Source organism: Balaenoptera borealis, assembly GCF_965194805.1.
Source record: "Balaenoptera borealis genome assembly, chromosome: 2".
Taxonomy (NCBI): Eukaryota; Metazoa; Chordata; class Mammalia; order Artiodactyla; family Balaenopteridae; genus Balaenoptera; species Balaenoptera borealis.
This window is the reverse complement of record NC_138867.1, coordinates 165,321,075-165,344,234: the sequence shown is the minus strand read 5'-3', so window position 1 is coordinate 165,344,234 and position 23,160 is coordinate 165,321,075. Positions and strand designations below refer to the sequence as shown.

General features: G+C 37.5%; 1 protein-coding gene across 14 annotated transcripts in view; it reads right to left on the bottom strand.

Moving 5' to 3' along the window:
* NSD1 (nuclear receptor binding SET domain protein 1) overlaps positions 1-23,160 on the bottom strand; it is a 135,239-nt gene that overhangs the window by 11,828 nt on the left and 100,251 nt on the right. For 12 of the 14 annotated variants that reach the window (XR_014241400.1, XM_082380496.1, XM_082380497.1 and 9 more), the window contains 6 exons: positions 19,213-19,413; positions 16,896-17,075; positions 9,868-10,024; positions 8,343-8,587; positions 5,287-5,399; positions 890-1,159 (listed from right to left, as the gene is read on the bottom strand). Coding sequence is in view for 13 of the 14 variants with exons in the window: in XM_082380496.1 (XP_082236622.1) it covers positions 890-1,159; positions 5,287-5,399; positions 8,343-8,587; positions 9,868-10,024; positions 16,896-17,075; positions 19,213-19,413 (1,166 nt within the window). In the remaining variant the exon portion in view is untranslated. The remainder of the gene's footprint in view (positions 1-889; positions 1,160-5,286; positions 5,400-8,342; positions 8,588-9,867; positions 10,025-16,895; positions 17,076-19,212; positions 19,414-23,160) is intronic. The other 2 variants (XM_082380498.1, XM_082380493.1) reach the window with 1 other exon arrangement.

The window sequence follows — 23,160 nt, the reverse complement described above, 5'->3', positions numbered from 1 at the left end:
TAAGACCCAGCACAACAACAACAACAAAATTAAAATTCTCAGAGACAAGCTAGTTTCAGGCCCTTTGCCACATGCCTCCAGAACCCTTTGTGTTTCCACATTGGGTGATTACTTTTTCAATGTCTCTCCGCATCTAGAATGTAAACTGTATGAAAGCATGGACCATGTCTCTCTTACTGAGCACTGCATCACACAGCAACATGCCTGACACACAGACGATATATAATAGTTACTTAGCAAATGACTAAAATAGACCAACTCATATTCACTTCCTTTCCTAGACACAAACTTCAATAAAATTCTTCAAAAGGTATAACCAGAGTAAGGTTTATTCTATTAAAATGTCAAATATAATTTATTTTACTCAAAGACTGTACAATACCATCTATTTATTAGAAACCTGCAGGTCCTTCCAAGTTTCAAGTTAAAGATGTTACTGCATTTTCATTAGAGAAGACCTAATCCTCTTCTCCTTCATGTTCCATGAACCCAAACCTATTTTGCTCTCAGTAAAAATAGATTTTATTTTATTAGTTGGTGATTAACACCTCTGTATCATGCTCTCACTATTCTCTCTCTTAACTACAGGTTCCAGGATTTCCACAAACAAGCAGACAAGGCCACAGTATCTCTATGAATTTCCCTCATTTTTTTCATCCTCATACATAGTGAACATGATCAATACTTGAACTTTAGAAATAAAGGAGACCATCTATTCTCAAGCCTCTAATTTCTGGAAGGACTGGCAAGACATAATAGTAAGGTTAATCCTCACACTATATTATTTTCCTCCATGATCAATTTTCTCATATTCATCAAGAACAATTACTCATATTAAGCAACTGCAAAGAAGAAAAAAAATCTGAAAATTAAGAATAGGTTTCTTCACCTTTTTGATATCTGTTTTTGTCCGGAGACCCCAGCCCCTCTGTAATGTGCGAAAAATTTCAACCTCTGGATACTGGCGCTTAGTAAAGCACTGGTTTTGGCAGCGCCCTCCAGCAGGACATACTGTGGGGTGACACTCATAGAGCAGCATGCGGTTGATGCACTCGGAGTCTATCCCACAGGGGTTCTCATCAGTAGCTTTACAGTTGCAACGGGGAATTTCAGACAAGTCTGCAGTGAAGATCTGTACCCTGCCAATAGGACGGTTCACCTGGAGAAGAAACATATACTATAGTATAGCAGGCAAGTCAACACAAGGCAATTTAGGACCTATGAAAGGCAGATTTCTTTCCTTTAAAGTCACATGCCACATTTTACATGATTTTGAATTATCAAGATTCAGCAGGATTATTCACAATAGCTAAAATGTGGCAACAACACAAGTGTCCACTGACAAATGAATAAGCAAAATGTGGCAAAAATAATGGAATCTCATTCAACCTAAAAAGGGAGGAAATCTTGACACACGATATACAATATGGATGAACCCGGAGGACATTATGTTAAATGAAATAAGCCAGTCAAAACAGACAAATACTGATTCTACTTAGATACAAAGAGACAGAAAATAGAATAATAGTTGCCAGGGGCTGAGAGGAGGGGAAAATGGGAAGCTACTGTTTATTGGGGTATAGATTTCAGTTTTACAAAATGTAAAGAGTTCTAGAGATGGATGGTGGCAACGGTTGCAAAACGTTATGAACGCATTTAATACCACTGAACTGTATACTTAAATATGGTAAGATCAAAAATTTTATGTTATCTGTATTTTACCACAATTAAAAAACTGGAGGAAATAAAGATTTAGGCAATTTGACATAAAAATAAAGTCTCACTTGATACACAAAATGTAAATACCACAAATTTTAAAAATTCATTTCTAAAAAAAATCATAATTTCAAGGCTGGGAAGCCAAGTAAATTGTAAAATGAGTTTCTGCTATTGCCACATGGTGGCGCCACTTTAGCTGCTGCATTAAAAAATAAAAAATCACCATTCTCAACTGGTAAATATTTAACATGAAAAGGTCTCTGAGCAATTGGAGTCCTATTTGTGAAGATGTATTTTAATATTGACTATCATAACTTGAAATCTTTTTAATAGACTACAGCAATGTCACCCAGGCATTCATTTTTAGTGGTGCTAGTACTGAAAACCACCTTGAAAATCCAGTGTGGTAAAACATAGAGGCCAAACAATTTCTGTGATTCTGAAGCCATTAGAATTTTCACAAATACTAACAACAATGTGGAGAAAAAAAAAATAGATGTTCCACAACAGAGATGGATTTGTGCACTATAACAATGGTCTCCCCTACTTGGGGAGGGAGGGAGAGGGGGAGAGAGGGGGGGGGGAGAGGGAGAGGGAGGGAGGGAGGGAGAGAGAGGGAGAGAGAGAGAGACAGAGAGAGGGGGAGGGAGGGAGAGAGTGTGGTGGGGGGGCTGGGGAGTGGGAGTTCGGGGTTAGCAGATGCAAACTATTATATATAGAGTGGATAATAACAAGGTCCTACTGTATAGCACAGGGAACTGTATTCAATATCCTGTGATAAACCATAATTAAAAGGAATATATATATGTGTATAACTGACTCATTTTGCTGTACAGCAGAAATTAACACAACATTGTAAATCAACCATACTTCAATAAAATAAAATAAAAATGAGTCTCCCCTACTTGATATTATTTCAGTGGGAACAGTCAAACCACGAGTCTTCAAAAACCCATCCTATACATAAAATTTGACTCCTCAGGAATTGCATGATTTTGACAAGTCACTTTTACTTGCAAGACTGTTGTGGGGAATAATCTGTTTGTAGAAGTATACTGCCTTCAAACGTTCTCCAGAACAACTTAAAATGATGTAAGTCTCACTGCCAGATCTCTTCCCAGCTTCTTTAAAATACTGATAAACAGTATAAACTTGTTAATGGAGGAACACCCTCACCATATGCAACTGGAAGTCACAAACCTACTGAGTAAGGCAAATTCTAAGGCATAGACAAGGGCTGAGCTCAATCACCTGAAACTACAGGTCCTACATAAGGCATCTGAATATTCACCTCTGATTCAAGGTGAATATCTTTACCTGACTGACACACCCCCAACCAAAAAAAGTTTCATCCTACTCCTTTTCTCTCTATAAAGGTATGTTTCAATCATTCCTCCTTGACATATGATCTAACCTGTTATTAACCCCAAATAAGTTTCTTGCCTAACACAACATAAAGCAAAAACAAAACCCCACACGTGGTTAAGTAAGAACAACACAGATATGTAATTGTAGTATTTACACTTGCTCTAGATCAGGGATTGACAAACTTTTTCTGTAAAGGGCCAGACAGTAAATATTTTATGTTTTGCAAGCCATAGATCTCTGGTGCATGTTGCTCAACTCTGCCACTATAGCTCGAAAGCAGCAATAGACAATATGTAAATGAACAAGCATAGCTGTGTGTCAATAAAACTTTAATTATGGACACTAATATTTGAATTTTATAAAATCTTCATGTGTCAGGAAATAGTCTGTAAAAAACAAATTTTCCCAACCATACATAGTAGGCCAGATTTGGCCTATGGACCATAGTTTGCCAACCCCTATTCTAAATCTTTTTCCTGGAAATACGTTTTTGTTTTAAAGGTGGAGGAAAGAAGCTGGTGTCTAAATTCTGTGATTAGATCATGTATGGGAAGTTAGTTGGTTTCTCAATATACAGGTTCAATACAGTTGACGTGCTACTCTGAAGTGCCTAACTTCTGCTATGTGTGACCTCTACGACTGTGGAAACAGAAATTACTTCCCCTTTTTCTGAGGATGCACTACACCTCAGTGTTATGTCTCCATGCACAGTAACTCCATTTAACTCTCAGTTCTACCATCGGGGTCCATTTAGACCCAATTTTAGGTTTTGTTTTGTTTTTTTCCCAACAGTTTTAGCTACTTGAAAGGACTGATATTTTATATTTTATGACACTTTCTCAGAGGTCTTTCAAAAATCAAGAAGAAACTTTACTTATTAAAAAACTCATTCTATATTGCAACTACTAGGCAGGTCCATTAGACCTTTATAAATCTAACCTTTATTATGGAGTTTTAGTGTTCTTACTTTTCCTGTATCTCATAATTCTTTACTATTTCATCATCACTCTTTGTTACTCATCAATGATTGCCAACTATGCTAAAAAAGACAAAAATAATAAGTGGAATGACAGAATCATAAAAACATGATGCAACGGTGAAACAGTCACAGTTTAGTTTCTGCACTGCATTACCCAAAGTACTACATCATCTTTCCAGAAAGTATAAAAGACTGGAGATAACATCTTTCAGTCTGCTTTTAGTAGGGTTGCTAGATTTAGCAAGTAAAAATCCAGGATACCCAACTGAATTTGAATTTCAGATAAAAAAACAAATCGTTTTTTAGTTTAAGTATGTCCCATGGAATACTTGGGACATACTTAAACACACTAGACTCTAAAAATTGATCTCTAAGTGAAAATCTCAGACTTCAGAAACTCAAAAAAAAAGAAAAATCAATGAATACACGAATAATGCTTCTCTAATGACAAAAAATATATACATATGGTCTTCCCATCCAGGAATGACATCATCACAAATATCTTGCAACAAGAACTTGGGCAATCTCATTTTGTTAGTAGAGCTTATAGTATTTTCATGTGGTCTGATATTTGAGCACCAAAACTAACTTGATTAAAAGGTTTTTAAAAAAGAGGTTTCAGTAAATACTTACTAAAATTCCTAATAAGTTTGTTCCTCACTATTCCTTTATTTTTACTTCTGTAAAGTATTTATAAAAATGACTTAACAATATAAAAATATAAAGGGTCTACTGGACCCAGATGATAAATGATGATGACTGTTTTACCAGGTACACTAGCATCAGGTACACTTAACATGTATTCTTGTGACCTTGGGAATCCTAGTCATACTGGCCACCTAAAATATCTTTACTATCAGCCATTGCAAGAAGACTTACCATGTGTATTATTCACACTATCTCAGGGCCACTTATCATTTTTTATCAAGGCTCTTTTTTCCCTTTCAAACCACAAGGTGTTGACTGTGAACAGAATCTATTCCAATCCACTTTATGAAAAGACTTTCGAAAGCAACAGGAACAACACTGTATCAACACACAACTAATTTTATAAAGTGCACACAATGTGCTAGAAATGGTGCTCTGGCACTTTGTTCTTATCTTCTTTCAAGCTCATACCTCTACCTAAAAGCAACTGTGCTTGTGCTTCCAGATCTCCTCATGAACAGAGTGGGAAGCAGGCAAGCTATTACAGGGTCTCTCCTGAGGTCTTTTCTCACCTTTATATGCTTATAAGGCGGTGGCTTCTTGTCATTCTTTCGATCTTCCTGTAGCTGTCTTAGCTCTTTTTGGGTCTTTAACTCCTCAAACCTTGCTGCAGCTTCCTGAAGAGCTAAGAAAACATACAGCACAGTCACTTAATCTCTGGATAGTGTTACTTATTTCGCTTTTTCCCCCTTTTAAGTTGGAGAAAATTCATGTTTTAGACAAAAACCTAAGACATATATATGATTTCTATTTTCTCGTGAGTTATAGTCCCCAGAGTGTTCATATATGGCATTAAAATAAAACATAATCCATCATTAAATGGCACTATACAGACTACCAGTGTCAGAGGAAAACTTAAAACAAAAAACAAAAACACAGCTAAATAATTTGAAAAAGTCCACATATAACATCTCCTAACAATAACTAGACTGCATCTGCTCAGCAAAGTCACTGCCTTTAAGCCTTTTTCCTCAGTTCTGAGTTTTCTGCTTCCACAAATAATGTGTCTCCTAGGTGTCCAGGTAACATGCTGTGTTCCTCTGGAAGAAATTAAAATTTGAAGTTTTCCTTTCCTTCTTCCCTATTCTCTGGAGCACCTATCCTACTCTCCTCCTAAAGCTCATTCTGTAAATATCAGTTATTAGCCTAATACAAAGATAGATCTTTGCAGCTATTCTGCATTCAAGTCCTGAACTTTCATATGTTTAAAAGATTGTAGTGCCTGAAAAGTCTGAAAAAAATCTTAATCTCATTCTTCTCCACTTAAAACAAAATTTTAATTCATTATTCTTGACTCAGGTTAAAAACTCTTTAAAGAATTCCAAATTTTCCCACTTTCCTCTCTGTAGTTTTCCCCAAGCTCTGCCAATTCTTTAAAGAAAATCTCCCCTCTAATCCACACCCCTTTCTCCATTTCCTTGTCACCATCTAGCAGACTTGATGTTGCCTGGAGTTGTTCCCTCCTTCATTCATCCTATTATTCAGCATGTCCTACCTAGTTTATCTACTTAATGTCTATCTAGTACCCATCATCCTCTCGAGTCCATGCACTATTCTCTGTGACAGTCTCATTATCTCTGCCTGAAATTACTAAAACAGCCATCTCGCTGACATTCCTGGCTACAACCTCTCACTTTCTATGGTCCTGACATTCTAGTCAGACCGAGATTTCTAAAACTCTGCTCTGACCATGTAACTTAGCCACCTCTTCAGTAAAACAGTCCAGTGTTCCTCCAACCCCGTGCTTAAACCACAGCAAATACTTGGAGGTCACTAACTCATCATGTTCGACTCAATGTGTGCTTTCACATATGCTGTCTTTTTGTTACAACATTTTAAGTTGTTAACTTCCTCACAGTCAGTGTAGGGGTTAAGAGTTTGGATTCTGGAGCCCAACTATACTAGAGTTTGAAACCTTCCTCTATCACTTACTGGCACTGGAACCTTGTGCAACAAATTTAACTTTTTTTTTTTGGCCATGCCACGCAGCTTTCGGGATATTAGTGTCCTGACTAGGGATTGAACCCGGGCCCCTGGCAGTGAAAGCACGGAGTCCTAACCACTGGACCACCAGGGAATTCCCCAAATTTAATTTTTATGTGCCTCAATTTCCTCATCTATAAGATAAAGATAATGGCATCTAACTTATAGGGTTGCTGCAAAGACTTAAAGCAGAAAACAAACTTTGAACAGGGCCTGGCAATCAACAAATGGTAACTGTTATTATAGTTCTTCTTCAAAGTATCACTTAAGAAAGGAGCCATCCATGACTTCCAAACTTTGATCCCCAGCACTGTTTTGCTTCCTCTTGGCCTGCTCCCACAGCATACCATGCACACTTCTGTCACAGCACTCTCAAAGAATGGCATTTTGACTACCGGTATCTGTGTCCAATTCCCCCACAAAACTATGTGTTCCTTGAAGGCAGAGGCATCCAGCCAGCCTAAGGTCAAGGTACAGAAAGAGCAGAATCGCAGAGCTTCAGCAGGCTCAGACTTGCGATATTGCCTACACTCTACCTTCGTCCCCAGCCTTGACGGTGGCCAGCTCTGTGCAAAGATGTTGGTCACTTGGTCCCTGACCATCTGAGACTATAAGACTCAAGACCCCAACTCCTGTAGTATTAGTACTGATAGTGCATATCTGCACAGAAAGCGCACTGCCAACAGGTAAGTGAGGAGCCCTGAAATAACATGAGGGAAACAAAACCTCTGTTGAACTTATTCCTTATGGACATCATTCTCATTCCCCATCCAGGAAGTTTCACCTGCTTAGAATTTTATTGCACCTCACCAGGAAGTTTAACTTGCTTAAAATCCCCTCTTCACCTCACCATGCAAACAAAATCTTATACTTCAATGTCCAAATATATTCAAATAACAAGAGATACCTGTATTGCCTTTCAAAGGACAGCTAAAGGAAGAAGCTAATTATCATTGATGGGATACCAACTATATGCCCTTCAGGATGATTTTTGTATTAGCTCATTGAATTCTCAAAGCAACCCTTACTCATTATATAGGCAGAGAGAACGCTGTCAACCCCTCCTGGTCTCAAATACCCCCTCTCCTTCACTGCTAGGCCAGCTTACAAAAACCTCTTTGATTAGAACATTTATGCGCCTTCACCATCTTATGTTGCTCTATAATTTTGGGTGAATTTTATTTCTTCTCAACAAACTAAACAAACAAACACCTCCTTGGAACAAATGTGGCTCTGCTAGATATTCTAGCCCTTGCCTAGCAAACTGTAGTGTTTATTCTACAAAACAGTTCCAAAGCTCTGGTACTTACCTGACGAGACGCTGACAAAACAGAATTGGTAAGATAAGGAACTTCCCTTAAGGAAATTCTAGTTAAGTAAAGGTTAGGTTCAAAACTAATGAACTACATGGGTCAACTTCTCTGCAAAATCCTGTAGCCACAGCCACATACTGCCCCAGAGGGCAGAACATAGCTGCTAACGGAGCATATATGAATTCTAAAACATACAATTCTAACAGAGAGCAGATACGCGGGCAACAGAGGTCTGTGTTGGCCTGGGAAACAAAAAGGATAGATAAAGTTACCTTTTTTATATGTACCGTCCACTCCTTTGCCCATCTTATCCTTGCTGCTCACATCCCCCTCCATGTAGGGAAAGACTCGGGCCTGGTGAGTCCACAGATAGTCATTAGACCCAAAGAAGAGCACAGGGAACTCGCCCACATCATGTCTCATCTTGTCAATATTGGAAGGTACAGCTCGAGGATGGCAGATCTCAGCTGGCCACCACCTGGGAAAGGTGAAAAGAAGGAAGGAAGCCTCTAGAAGGCTGCAAGGAACGAAAAAGAATCCTACTTTTGGGACAGGAATAAGGAAAAGCAATGTCTCTCTAACCCACATTAATGTCCGACCCAGGGCATTCTTACAATCTAACTAGAGAAGAAACAAGCAGTATGTGCCAAAAGGCTGAAGATGCCCACCCTCACGCACATGCTCAAATACACACACACACACACACACACACACACACACTCACACACACTCCCTTAGACTGTTGTTCTACTTCAAGGAATCTATAAAAGGAAATAATTAGAGATAGGAACAAAACTTTATGACTATAATGTCCATTGAAGTATTATCTGTAAGAATGAAAACCTGGAAAAATTTTAAATGTTCAACAGTAAGGGAATGACAGACGCTATACAATGAAATACAAATTGGCCTTTGAGAAGGAAACTACTACACCGACTTTTAGGAAGACAATTTGGCATTAGCTATTAAAGCTGGAAACCCTGACCCTGCTATTCTATCCTGAGACTGGCCTAGAGAAGCTCCCATGCATGTACACCATGAAATACTGACAAAATATTCATAGTCCACATGTGAATGTGAGAATGGATAAATAACTACAGCACACTGTATGACTATATAAAGGAACACCGTAGAACAGTGAAGTACAAATGAGCTAGAGCGCTGCACTAACCATAATCAATCTCAGGAGCCTAACAGTGAATGAAAAAAGCAAGCTGCAGGGAATACAGCAACAATTCCTTTATATAAAGATCTAAAACATACAGAACAAAACACACATGTGGTAAACCTATATAACCAGGCAAAGAAATAAAAAGCACAAAATGCAGTACAAGGTGCCAGTAAAGTACTGTTTTTTTAAACTGGGAGGTACATACACAAGTGTTTCTTTAAAATCAAGCATGTTATAATATTTTTTGTACATTCCGTATCCAATAAAAATAATTTAAAAAAGAAAAAGCAAGAAACAAAACTGGGTACAAACAACGATAAGGCTAATTAATTATGTTGAAGGTGCATGTATTGGTGTGTCTGCAAGTAAATATGCCAAAATGTTAGTGATGTATCTTCCTTGTTTGTGAGATTATGGGTTTGTTTTCATTCATAAAGTTCCTACAGAGGATATATATTATTCCTATAATTGCAAAACATAAAGCAAAGTCTTTTTCTTCTATAGTGGAAAATTAATGGGGGAGGGGGTGAACCTTGTTTAATCAGACCATTTTTTTAAAAAAGTTAAGCACAAGAAACAGAGGCTGGTAAAAGAACTAAGTGCCAGTCTCCTTCATGCTTACTTACCTGTATCGTCCAACTTTTACCCAGACAATTTCCCTGTAATGTGGCTTTTTGCCTGCCTTACAGTCATTGCAATACCAGTTTCCTTCAGGGATATCAATGTTCAGGCATTCACGATGAAAAGCAGCAGGGCAAGAATCACAGCACAGAAGGCTGCCTCCTGTGGGAATCAAAAAATCTGGCACTAGCATCACAAGGCTGCATATAAGGATCCAGCTGAAACAGCTCTTGCTCAGCTCCTAACCAATTATTTATCTCCCAGCCAAGGGCTTAGTAATTTAATTATTCAGAAAGACTTTTCTACAAGAGTATTCCCTCTCCAATGTACTTGAACCCCACCCCTGGGGGTTTGTCAGATTTTACCCTTATTGACAAAATTAGGTTAGGGCAATGAGGGCAGAAGTAAACCTCTAAAAGTCATATATGTACACACACACACACACCCCACACACACTTCTTCCTCTTCATTAAGAGACAACACACTCTAAAGAGAGTATCAATGATACACAATGCCAGAGTATAAAGAGCACAAGCTTTAACTGATGTCAGACTTGAGCTCTAAGATCATATGGCTTTGGGGAATTCACTTTCTTTGCTGAGTTTTAATTTCTTCAGTGGTAAGGTATTTTCTGCAATGAACAATAATCACACCTGTTTGAGAACTAAATAAGCAAATAAATTGCGTAGTAGTGTCTGACACGTAAGTAGTCGCCACAAGGCCAGTTCCTTCCCTCTTTTTAAATTACATTTTAATCTTTTTTGTATGGCACTCTCACAACACCTAAGGGCCCTCTGCAGAATAACATTTATAAATGCATAAACATAATACACAAAAGAACGTAGATTATATTAAAATGCTCAGAATGTTAGAACGAGAGATTAGAGTTATATATGTTTCCTTGTAATGCACAAATAAGATGATGTAGCAGTAGTAATGATTAGAAACAAGACTTCAAGATATGTACAACAAAATTTACTGGTGACAAAAATCACAGGTACTAATGTTCTTTGTAGCCTAAACTTCAGCTAGGTATAAGATCTACCCTCTCCATCCAAGTTTTCGGATACCAGATTAATTACATGTATTGCAGTGATGATGAATTTTCACTTCTTAAAAGATTTTTACTCAAAGTGCCTCAATTTACATATCTGAATCTGAAATCTTCATGGTTGCAGATAATAAAGAATTTCAGGTAAAGAGGTTTCACATTTAAGGAATACAATAAATGCCTTATTTATCTTATGCCAGAAATGAGCATGCTTCAAACATGCTAGACTCAAGCACGTAATTCCAAGTTTCACCCTGAAGAGATAGGGAGGGATAAAGTCATAAGCAAGGTATATACTCATGTCCATCTTCTTGGTTTCACTGTGCTTCTCCTTCCTCATAAAAACCTACCAAAAACTTAATTTTCTGACACCCCATCCTTAAACGATTTCTACCGTGCCTTTTCTTTTTCTCAATAATCGAGAGCAGGCTCTTAAAACAAGCTTTGTGGTGTTTTTTTGTTGGGGACAGGGATGTGTTTTTGAGACCCAACTCCTGCTTCAACTAGAGAAGCTCTCCTTTTACCTGTGTTGTACATCTCAGATTCAGAGTGAGGTTTCATTTGGGAAGAAGGTCTGTTGCTACAAGTTCCAAGAACTTGTTTACTCAATACATATAGCCTGTACTCTATGCTTTCAAAGTCATATTTTGCTATTCTTGTGCATTTTGTGGATGAGGTAAACAATCTTCGCATGGGACCTAGAGTGACACAGAGTCACATAAGTGACTGCCTCAATAATGGGATACCTTCTACAACATTCCTCTCTATGCTTAGTTATCTGCTGAGTCAAAATTTGATTAATAACAATTTGCCAACTACATGGCCTTGGTAGAAAAATCTTCCTTTTACTAAGCTGACATTCATGACAACTAGAAATATGTCATGTACAATAAGGCATTTGAATTAGGCCTTCAAAGAAGGCATGAAAAGAAATCTGGACAGAAGAATAACCAGTGAAGAACGGTCAATGGTGGCAAGCACAACAGTTTTGCAGGGAAGGACATAATGGGATGAGCTAAGGGAGAATATGAAGAAAGAAACTGACAGGATTAGTCTGGGTGATGAGTGGGAGGCAGGCAGGAGGGTCTGTCTGGTGGGAGTAAAGGAAACATATAGGAGAAAGACAGGAAGACGAAAGAGGGAAAACCACATGAACCATCATAAGAAACCAAAAGATGAAAAGGTGACATTTGGTAGAAAACAGTAAGAGAAAATAGAGTTTAAACATATTGTTGAATTCTAGGAACCGATTATTTTCAATTTAGCGATTTACCATACTATTACTGTAAGACTCTGATAACTACCTTCAGTTTTCTCCTTTACATGAACAAACAAATGTCCCAAGACTCTACTCTTTCCTTGTCTTCTAACAGCAGGATAATCCTAAATAGTGGGATCAACAGTTCTTAGGCTTTTTGGCCTCACGAACACTTTATAGTTTTGAAAAATAAGGAGATTCCCAGAGAACTTTTGTTTTTATGGGCTAAAAATATTGATTAATTCATTTAAAAGTAACAATAAATCTATTATGTTAACATAAATCACATTTTTATGAATAACTATATTTTCCAAAATGAACGTTTTTTAATAAGCTCAGTGTTTTACATTTTATTTTTGTTCTTTCTTTTAAATTGAAGTGTAGTTGATTTAGAGTATTTCAGGGGTACAGCAAAGTGATTCACTTATACATACACACACACACACACACACACACACACACACATATGTATTCTTTATCAGATTCTTTTCCATTATAGGTTATTACAAAATACTGAATATAGTTCCCTGTGATATACAGTAGGAACTTGTTGTTTATCTATTTCATATATGTGTACCTGTTAATCCAAAATTCCCAGTTTATCCCTTCCCTCCCTTTCCCCTTTGGTAACCATAAGATTGTTTTCTATGTCTGTGAGTCTATTTCTGTTTTGTAAACAGGCTCATTTGTATCATTTTTTTAGACTCCCCGTATTAGTGATATCATATGATATTTGTCTTTCTCTGACTGACTGACTTCACTTAGTATGATAATCTATCTCTAGGTCTATCCATGTTGCTGCAAATGGCATTATTCATTATTTTTTATGGCTGAGTAATATTCCATTGTGTGTGTGTGTACGTATACACACACACACACACACACACACACACACACACACACACACACACACACACACACCTTCCTTCTCCATTCATCTGTTGATGGACACTTAAGTTGCTTCCACATCTTGGCTATTGTAAATAGTGCTATGAACACTGGGGTGCATGTATCTTTCTGAATTAGAATTTTCATCTTTTTTGGACATGTGCCCAGGAGTGGGATTGCTGGATCATATGGTAACTTTATTTTTAGTTTTTTTAAGGAACCTCCATACTGTTCTCCATAGTGGCTGCACCAATTTACATTCCTACCAAGTGTAGGAGGGTTCCCTTTTCTCCACACCCTCTTCAGCACTTGTTATTTGCCGACTTTTTGATGATGGCCATTCTGACCAGTGTCAGAGTGACCATATTTTTTTGCAAATATTTTTACTTAAATCTGTTGTAAAATGTTGTCTGGTTGATGTATATGAAGAAAATCTGGTCTCTCATAGATAAACAGTTGGAAAAAGGAATATTTTAATAACCTGTTCAATAACTACATATTCTTTGATACTATACACTAAAACCTCACAGGGTAAACCTTACTTGCAGTGTCTAATCTGAAACTGTATCAATATACTATTGATATGTTACTAATAGTTACTAATGTAACTATTACATTAAAATTCTTTAATCTGTCTTGCACTTTGAATGGATCTTTTACATATGCATGGTTTTTAACATCATGCATTGTTCATGTGGAAAATATTGGTTTGCTGAGTCTGGTAATCTTCCAAATGTTGATCTATTTCGTTATGTAATACAAAAATGTCACATTTATTAATATCCCCGTGATTTCATCAGTAAATACTAGGAAGCAGTTAAGCTCAGGGTGGGTAGATGACAGTTTTCCAAAATTCTAATTTTTACTTAAGAACTCAAATTTTATCATTGGCAACAATTTGCCAGTTGTTTTTCCTTGAATTGACAGGCTCCTTTTTATACATTTTCAAGAAATGTCTGACAAATATCCAAGTATGAAGAGCCATAGTTTTTTAGTAATTTTTTAAATTAATTTATTTTTATTGGAGTATAGTTGATTTACATTTTTAGTAATATTTAAGCCGAAAAATGGTGTTCCATGAACAAGGCAGCCAGTTCAGATTGCAACTCAATTGCACGAGTGCTTTAACTTAAGATAACCACCAGTATGCAACAGAACTGCTTTATGTATACTTCCCATTTTATCACACTGAATATTAAAACAATGTTCACATGACAGTTGAGATTTAATACATTTTACTTACTTTTTAAAATCGAGGACATTGTTATGTGAAACGTCCATGTTTTTATTGCAAGTGTGTGGTGACACAGAATTCAATGACTGCTATTACTTGCACAGTTTAGAGCCATCACCTTGATTTGCACTAAGGTGCTAGCAGTTTTACTCACTATTGGCTTTGCACCATCTGTGCAAATGTCAACAAAGAAAAAAGGCAAGTAACATCTTGGTATTATTATGAAAAGAGTTATGATCTCATGGAGGCTCCTGAAGGGTCTCTGGATCTTCTCCACTTCCCAAAGACTGATAGATCACATTCTGAGAGTCACTGCTGCAGCTACTAAGTTTTCTTGGAGACTAAGTTTTCATTATGAGTATCCATTATTATGCCACAAGTTAGGACTGCCAAGACAAAGGAACCTCTACTCTGAAACCATCTCATTCCACTATGGAATGAAAACCAGTCTAATGCTGAAACTGTTTCATCTCCCCATCTTCATAAAACATGTAAAATTTTTAGAGCCTACATTTCAGCCTCCCAGACATCTATTTTCATTCTAAGAGCAGAATTATATAGAATGTTGTATTTAAATGCTATTAAATATCAAAATTGTCTTTAACTTTCTTCTAAACAAAAGACAGGTGGTATAATGATAAACAGGCAGCAGTGTTCACCACAGTTTTATAAGGAACAGGTATTATAAAAGCAAAAAAGAATGTATGATACAGGAGAATCACAAAGCTAACATATCTAAAACCAAAAACAGCACAGTACTTTGTGCACTAAAACATCCCTAACTACATCAAAATCCCACCCACATGATTGCACTTAATACTCTATTTTACTTATTCTATATTAGTACCATAGTTTGAGGATTACAACTATGTCCTGATGCAAACTCTAGTCATGTTACATAAATCTTAAGAGCAACAACAGCAACAACAACAAAAAAGTCCCGATTGACCATTTTCAATCATATAAAGGAGTCATAAAACTTCCTTTATGGCTTTAGAACTATTTAGTATATCAAAAGGGATGCTAATTCAATTACACATGTTGACTCTTTTTAAAATTAGTCCTTCGGAATGTTCATAACCAGCCAAATTTTCGTGAAATTGCATCACCAATAAGTAGATCTTAAAAAACAGAAAAGTCAAGGAAATTGTTTCCCCCAAATTACTAATCAACAAAATTTAGTCAATTTGAAAAGGAAATGAAAAAACTGTATAAGAGAACTGGTGTCACCCTCAACACTAGAAAACAGGGGAGCAATGTCCACAAAAGTTTCGGAAAAAGAACAAGCAGTCTAAAATCTTATAGTAACCCAATGTGTGCTTCTAGAACAGAGGCAAATGAAGAACAGTCTCAAGCAGAGAAATGTAGGACCTGTGGGTGTTTCTCAGAAGTTCAGCCAACCAAGAGAAAAATTTAAATAAGGAATTCAGAACTACAAGCACCACAGTAAATAGACTGGTGGAGTACTAAATCCTCCACTTAACAAAACAGCAAAAATCAGGCTGTGAGGAATGGAAAGGAAAGAAAATGTTTAAGAAGGATAATATTTACTTTGCTCTAAATTAGGAGAAGTATGTTTTAAGTAGGGGTTGGAGAGGGGGGAGATACAGATAAAGACATAAAATTTATTTGTCCTCCACTGAAGACCTTGTAGGAACTATTATCCCTTACAGTGAGGAAATATTTAACAGAAGTTCATAAATTCTTTTACTTTCACTTTGTTTATTCCCTTTAAACTAATATAAAATTGATTTTAGAAAAACCACACACAATTACCTGATAACAGCATCTTCTAGACTTGTTCCTATCCAGATATCTACCCCTTCTATCTGCTTATATGCACATATGTCTGGAGTATTACCACTTAATATTAAGCAATGGTTTTTTCTGATGTAGGACTTGGGGTTATTTAGGGTTTTCGAAATTTCTTTCTTATTTTATTTTTTACCTCCAGTTTATTTTTTACTTTTTTCCCCAGCTTTATTGAGATATAATTAACATATAATATTGTGTAAACTTAAAGTGTACAACATATATGTACTTGATATGTGTATGTACTGTGAAGTGATCACCACAATAAGATTAGGTAACATATTCAACAACTCACATAGTTACAATTTTAAGGGCTGTGTGTGTGTGTGTGTGTGTGTGTGTGTGTGTGTGAGAGAGAGAGAGAGAGAGAGAACTTTGAAGATCTACTCTCACAGCAACTTTCAAATATACAATACAGTATTGTTAACTATAGTCACCATGCTGTGTATTACATCCCCCAAATTTATTCATCTTATAACTGGAAGTTTGTACCATTTGACCACATTCCCCCATTTTCTAAGAACAATTTTGTTTCCTTTCTCTTTTCTTTAAATTGCTTCAGTTGTTTATCATTTTGTTAAAATTAAATCATTATTCAAAATAACAAAAATAAAACCCTCTCTATTGGGGAACAAAACCACTGTCCTGTTATGTTATCAATAATTAAGGACATCACTTCCCAGTATTTCTTCTAATGGCAATGTGAAGAAAACTATACTTTTGTTTCAATTAAAATACTGCGCATTCATCTCTTTTTAGACTATCCATACATCAAGAAGTCATGTCTTACCTTCTGAGCATACAAAACACCAGCTAACATTAACATGCTCATGATTTCGGCAGCCACGTCTGGGGGTAAAGTGATTAGGGCAGATGATGCTATTGGATGCAAGGATCTTTGACCCAGCAGCCAGGCAAAAGTCATTGGCATGGTATGCCACTGGGCAGCGGACACAGCGCATCAGTCGACCTAAAAATAAGAAAAGCAGAAAAACCAGGGAGAGACAAAAGAAAAAGGGATTAAACATAAAAACGATGTGAGTTATTCAAGTTTATTTGCTAGCACTGGGAAAATGCCATAAACAAATGGAAGCACTACTAGATCAAGAGACCTTAAACACCCAATTCCCTAAGAAAAGCTCAGATGGGAACTATATGATAAATGGCCTTAAGGAGTCCGATCCCACAACAGTGAGTCTATCTCAACAAGAATAAGCCTTACTCAAACCACTGTCCTGACTGGAAAACGGAATCAGCTGCAGACGAAACAGTGGGGGTGGGGGTGGGGGGTGGTGTGTGTGTACAATCAGATTAAAAGACCAGATGGGAGAAACACTCACTAATGCTTGCTTTCCTTGGCTGGTACTCTGTGATTCTTAAAGCCTTTTAGATGAATGAATAAACCCCTCTACCTCCACCCCCCATGAGATGTATCCTCTAACATACTTTACCAACTAAAAACCACTACCAAACCACCCCAATGCTACCTACAATAGCAACTGAAAAGGAGAAGGTAGCTGATGGTTAAGCTGCAATTTTGATCAAGCATGTTACTGTACTTAAGACTGACAAGACCTATAGTGCCAGGAAATCATCTTACAGAAGATATCACCAGTCTGATTAAAAGAAAAGTCAAAACTGCCACATTTTTCTTGCCCAATCCCCTTTGGGAGAAGTGGGTTCTTTGGGCATACAAGCATTTAATAGTAGAGATACAATATTTGGCTTTCAGAGAAATCAGTAAGAGACCCACTAGTACTGAGCAGAAAGAAATGATTGGGGCTTCCCTAGTGACGCAGTGGTTAAGAATCCACCTGCCAATGCAGGGGACAAGAGGTCAGGCCTTGGTCCGGGAAGACCCCCCTTGCTGCAGAGCAACTAAGCCCGTGCGCCACAACTACTGAGCTTGCTCTCTAGAGCCCACATGCCACAACTACTGAGCCTGCGTGCCACAACTACTGAAGCCTGTGTGCGCCTAGAGCCTGTGCTCCGCAGTAAGAGAAGCCACCGCAATGAGAAGCTCACGCACCACAATGAAGAGCAGCCCCCGCTCGCCACAACTAGAGAAAGCCCACACGCAGCAACAAAGACCCAACGCAGAAATAGATAGATAGATAAATAGATAGATAGATAGAATCCGCCTGCCAATGCAGGGGACAGGGGTTCGAGCCCTGGTCTGGGAAGATCCCACATGCTGAGGAGCCACTAAGTCCCTGCGCACAACTACTTAGCCCATGCGCCTACACCCCGTGCTCCACAACAAGAGAAGCCACTGCAATGAGAAGCCTGCACACCGCAAGGAAGAGTAGCCCCCGCTCGCCGCAACTAGAGAAAGCCTGCACGCAGCAACGAAGACCCAATGCAGCCAAAAATAAAATAAATAAATAAAATCAATAAATTTATTTTTAAAAAAAAGAAAAAGAAAGAAATGATTGCTTTCTCACTGGGAATGGATTTAGAAACTTGACTTTATCTGCACCCACATAATAGTTTTGGAAACCTCAGCTCTCAAGCTCACCATGAAGCAGGAAAAAATTTTCTGGATAGGAATTTCCATTTTAAAAAATAAAACAAATCAGCACAAAACAAAAACCTCAGTTCTGCCCTATATGCACGTCTGAGTGATATCACATTTGATAACCATACATATAAGGGCCCACAGAAGAAGAATACACTTTATTCTGATGAAGGAAGACATCCAGCAGAGGGAAGTCCCTGGTGGTCCAGTGGTTAGGATGCTGTGCTTTCACTGCAGAGGGCGCGGGTTCAATCCCTGTTTGGAGAACTAAGATCTCACAAGCCACATGGCGTGGCGCAGAACAGAGCAAAACAAAACAAGATGTCCAGCAGAACACCTTTTCAAACTAAATGTCACATGAATTCCAAATATTTAAAACTACTACATAATGCCGGGGGTTGCATAAAGCACATGTAAAAATGTGGTGACTGCTAAATTTGTCCATTACTCTCTTATCTCTCACATAAAATGCTGGTACTCTGAAAAAAGCTAGAGGCTATGAAGAGATATGCCAGATAGCATCTGAAACATCCACTGCCAATGAGACCGAGGTTCTATAATTAGATTGGTCTACACAAGAAACCCGTACCTTTAGATGCGGAAACACTGGCTGGATTAGCAGCATGGCAGGTTATACATATGTGGAGGGAGCACCGGAAGCCCTTGTTCTGCAAGACAGTGGGTGGATATCTCTGGACACACTCTTCATGGTAAAACTTTCCACATAAGGGCAGAAGGCACCTTTTAACATCTTCCCCACTCTGCTTGCATACAAAACAGGTATGTATTCCTAGGAAACAGGAAGAAACAAATTAATACTAACTCAAGAATTCACTCAATGCTAAACCATTAGGTGAAAAGTTAGTGAGTACACAATTCTGCACCAAATTCCAACATGGGGTGGGGGTGGAGGGTGCCCACACCACAAAGCAATTCTCTGATACCAGCTGGTATCCTACAATTCAACTCAATTCTGACACTATCTACTTGGAGATAATATCAGATCCCACAGATTAAGTAAGGGTTCAGTGCCACAAGACTGCCTCCCACCCCAACCCTTACCAGTTGTAAGTCAAGCTTGTCATTTGTACTTCTGACCAACTGGCTATAAATCAGAGGTTGGGTTCAATTAACTTGCAAGAGTGGGTCACAGAACTCAGAGAAACACTTTACTTACTAGATCATCAGTTTACTAAAAAAATGATGTAGTTCAGGAACAGCTAGTTAAAAGAAATGCATAGAGTAAGGTATGGGGAAAGAGCTCAGAGCTTCCAGGGCCTCTCCAAGCACGCCACTCTCCCCTAATCTCCATGTGTTCACCAACCCAGAAGCTCTCCAAACCCCATCCTTTTGGGTTTTAATGGAGGCCACATTACATAGGCATGATTGATTAAATCACTGGTAATTGAGGACTAATCCAACCTCCAGCACTCTCCCCTCCAAAAAGGCCAGGGGGAGATGGAACCCTCTAATCACATGGTTGGTTCTCCTGGCAACCAGCTTCCATCCTTAGCTAGTTCCAAAAGTCATCTCTCATTAACATAAAAAAAGACATACATCTTTATAGCCCTCATCACTTAGGAAATTTCAAGGGTTTCAGGAGCTCTGTGCCAGAAACTGGACAAAGACCAAATATATATTTATTAAAAATCACAATATCATAGTGAAGAACATTATAATAGACTGATCAGTATGACAACACGAACCTACTGAACAATCTTAATATCACTATTAAGTGGGAAATTTAATACATGCTTGCTGATGTGATGCTATAGGAAGTAGACATCCCCCACAAAGTATTCTTGCCAAAGGAAAATTGACTTGACCTGATCCAGCCTCTAGATCTAACTACAAGTTTCCAGGAAATACGGAGGACAGAGGAACAAGTTAAAGGGACACCTCAAGGATGCAATCAGCCAAATTTAGAATGTAGAAAACTTGGCAGACAAATGACCATTGTCTCAAGAAATAAAGAACATTAAAAAATTGGGTGAGGGGTCCCTCAAATATGTGCAGTTATTGGGATCCAGCAATAAGGTTTGTCATGTAGGGGTGACAAGTAAGGTTTGATTTAGCACAGGCCCAGTAGGGAAACCACACTTGGATACTGAGCACTTAAAATGGCACTAGTCTAAATTGAGATGTGTAGTCAGTGTCAATACACGTTGGAGTTTGAAGACCTAGCACATAAAAAAGAATGTAAAAAATTTCAGTCATTTTCATATTAATTATATGCTGACATATTTTGAATATACTGGGTTAAATAAAACATATTTTGTTGTAAAAAAACAAAAAAAATTGGGTGAGGGGAATAGTACTGCTGTAGATTAAGAGAAGTTTAAGAGATGAATTTTTTTATTAAAAAATACAATACAGGGACATTATTTGGATCTTGATTCAAAACACTATAAAACAATATATTTTGAGACAAAGTGGGAAAATTTGAAAGTGGGACTGGGTAGTTGAGGACACATAGGAGTCACTGTATACAATGGATATATATTTTTAAAGTGTTAAAAAAATATGCTAGTTACATATATTTTGAACTATATGAGTAAAATGAGGCAAGAAGTTGATTAACTACTGAAGCTAAGTGATGAATATGTTGAGATTCTTTATACTGTTCTCTCTACTTCTGTATATGTCTGACGATTTCTGTAATAAAAAGTTTAAGAGAAAAAAAAAAAATCTACCTCTCGCTGGGAAGCAAAACAATGTAAAGGAAAGAGCCCAGGCTTGAGAAACAGACAGACCTGAACACGAATCCTGCCTTTGGCACCTGCTGGAAATAGGAACACAGTAAAATAATCCACCTCATCTTTATAAACAGTGAGATCACCAACTAATAATTTTAGAAAAAAATTTAAAATAAGTATTTGAAAAGAAGCAATCTACTGCCTGATACTGAATAACTGGCAGCCAATACTTAACTGGAGTAGCCTAAATTATGGTGTGGTCATCCTACTATAGGAAAACAGGGTGACCCAGAAGAAATAAGAAATGACTCCTTTATTCTTACTCTATACATCTTTACTAAAACTAGGGTAAAATTTTCTACCCTCAAAAATAATAACCTCTCTTTACCTCACATAATATATAAAACTTAATTCAATATAGATCACAGACCTAAATGTGAAACCTAAAATTAAAAAATTTTCAGAAGAAAACAAAATCTTTGTGACATTGGGTTAAGCAAGATTTCTTGCTTAAGAAAGACCATTAAAAAAAATTTGATAAACTAGACTTCATCAAAATTAAAAACTTCTGCTCTTCAAAAGATACCATTAAGAAAATTAAAAAACAAGCCACAGATTGGGAGAATAATTTGGAAAGTATATATCTGATAAAGGACTTGTAGCCAGAATACATATAAAGAACTCTTAAAACTCAAGAGTAAGAAAACAACCCAGGACTTCCCTGGTGGTGCAGTGGTTAAGAATGCGTCTGCCAATGCAGGGGACACGGGTTCGAGCGCTGGTCCGGGAAGATCCCACATGCCGCGGAGCAGCTAAGCCCATGCACCAAAACTACTGAGCCTGCACTCTAGAGCCCGCGAGCCACAACTACTGAAGCCCACGCGCCTAGAGCCCGTGCTCCGCAACAAGAGAAAACACCACAATGAGAAGCCCGCACACCGCAATGAAGAGTGAGTAGCCCCCGCTCGCCAACTAGAGAAAGCCCATGCACAGCAACGAAGACCCAACACAGCCATAAATAAATAAATAAATTTATAGGGGGGGAAAAAACCCAAATTAAAAGAAAATTTTGAACACTCTTCCTCAAAGACAGAAAAATAAGCACATAAAGAAAAATAAGCACATAAGAAAAATAAGCACATAAAAAGATGTGCAACATCATTCATCATTAGTGAAATGCACATTAAAACCACAATAAAATACCACTACACATCTGTCAGAATGGCTAAAATTAAAAAGACTGACAATACCAAATGTTGATGAAGATGTGGCAGAATTAAAACTCTCACACACTGTTGATGGAAATATAAAATGGTACAAGCACTTTGGATGTTCCTTAAAAAGTTAAGCCTACCATATGCAGCCATTCTGCTGTTAGATATTGACACAACAGAAAAGAAAGTGTATCCATACAAAGGATACACAGTGCTTTATTTATAATAGCCGAACCTGAGAACTATCCAAATGTACATCAATAGATGAGTGGATAAACAAACTCTTATATCCATACAATGGAATACCACTTGGCAATAAAAAGAATGAATTCTCAATACCTGCAACAATGTTGTTTGATCTCAAAGTAACTATGCTGAGTGATGGTTTCAAAGGTGTATGTACACACACACACACACCAAAACGTCATCAAAGTGTACACTTTGTGTAGTTTACTGTATATCAATTACACCTCAATAAAGCTGTTTTAAGAAAGAGAATGAATTACTGATACACACATCAACACAGATGAGTCTCAAAAACATTATGCTGAGCTAGACACAAACTCTAAAAAAAAGGTAAATCTAATGTGCTCTAACAGAAAGCAGATCACTGTTTAACCTGAAATT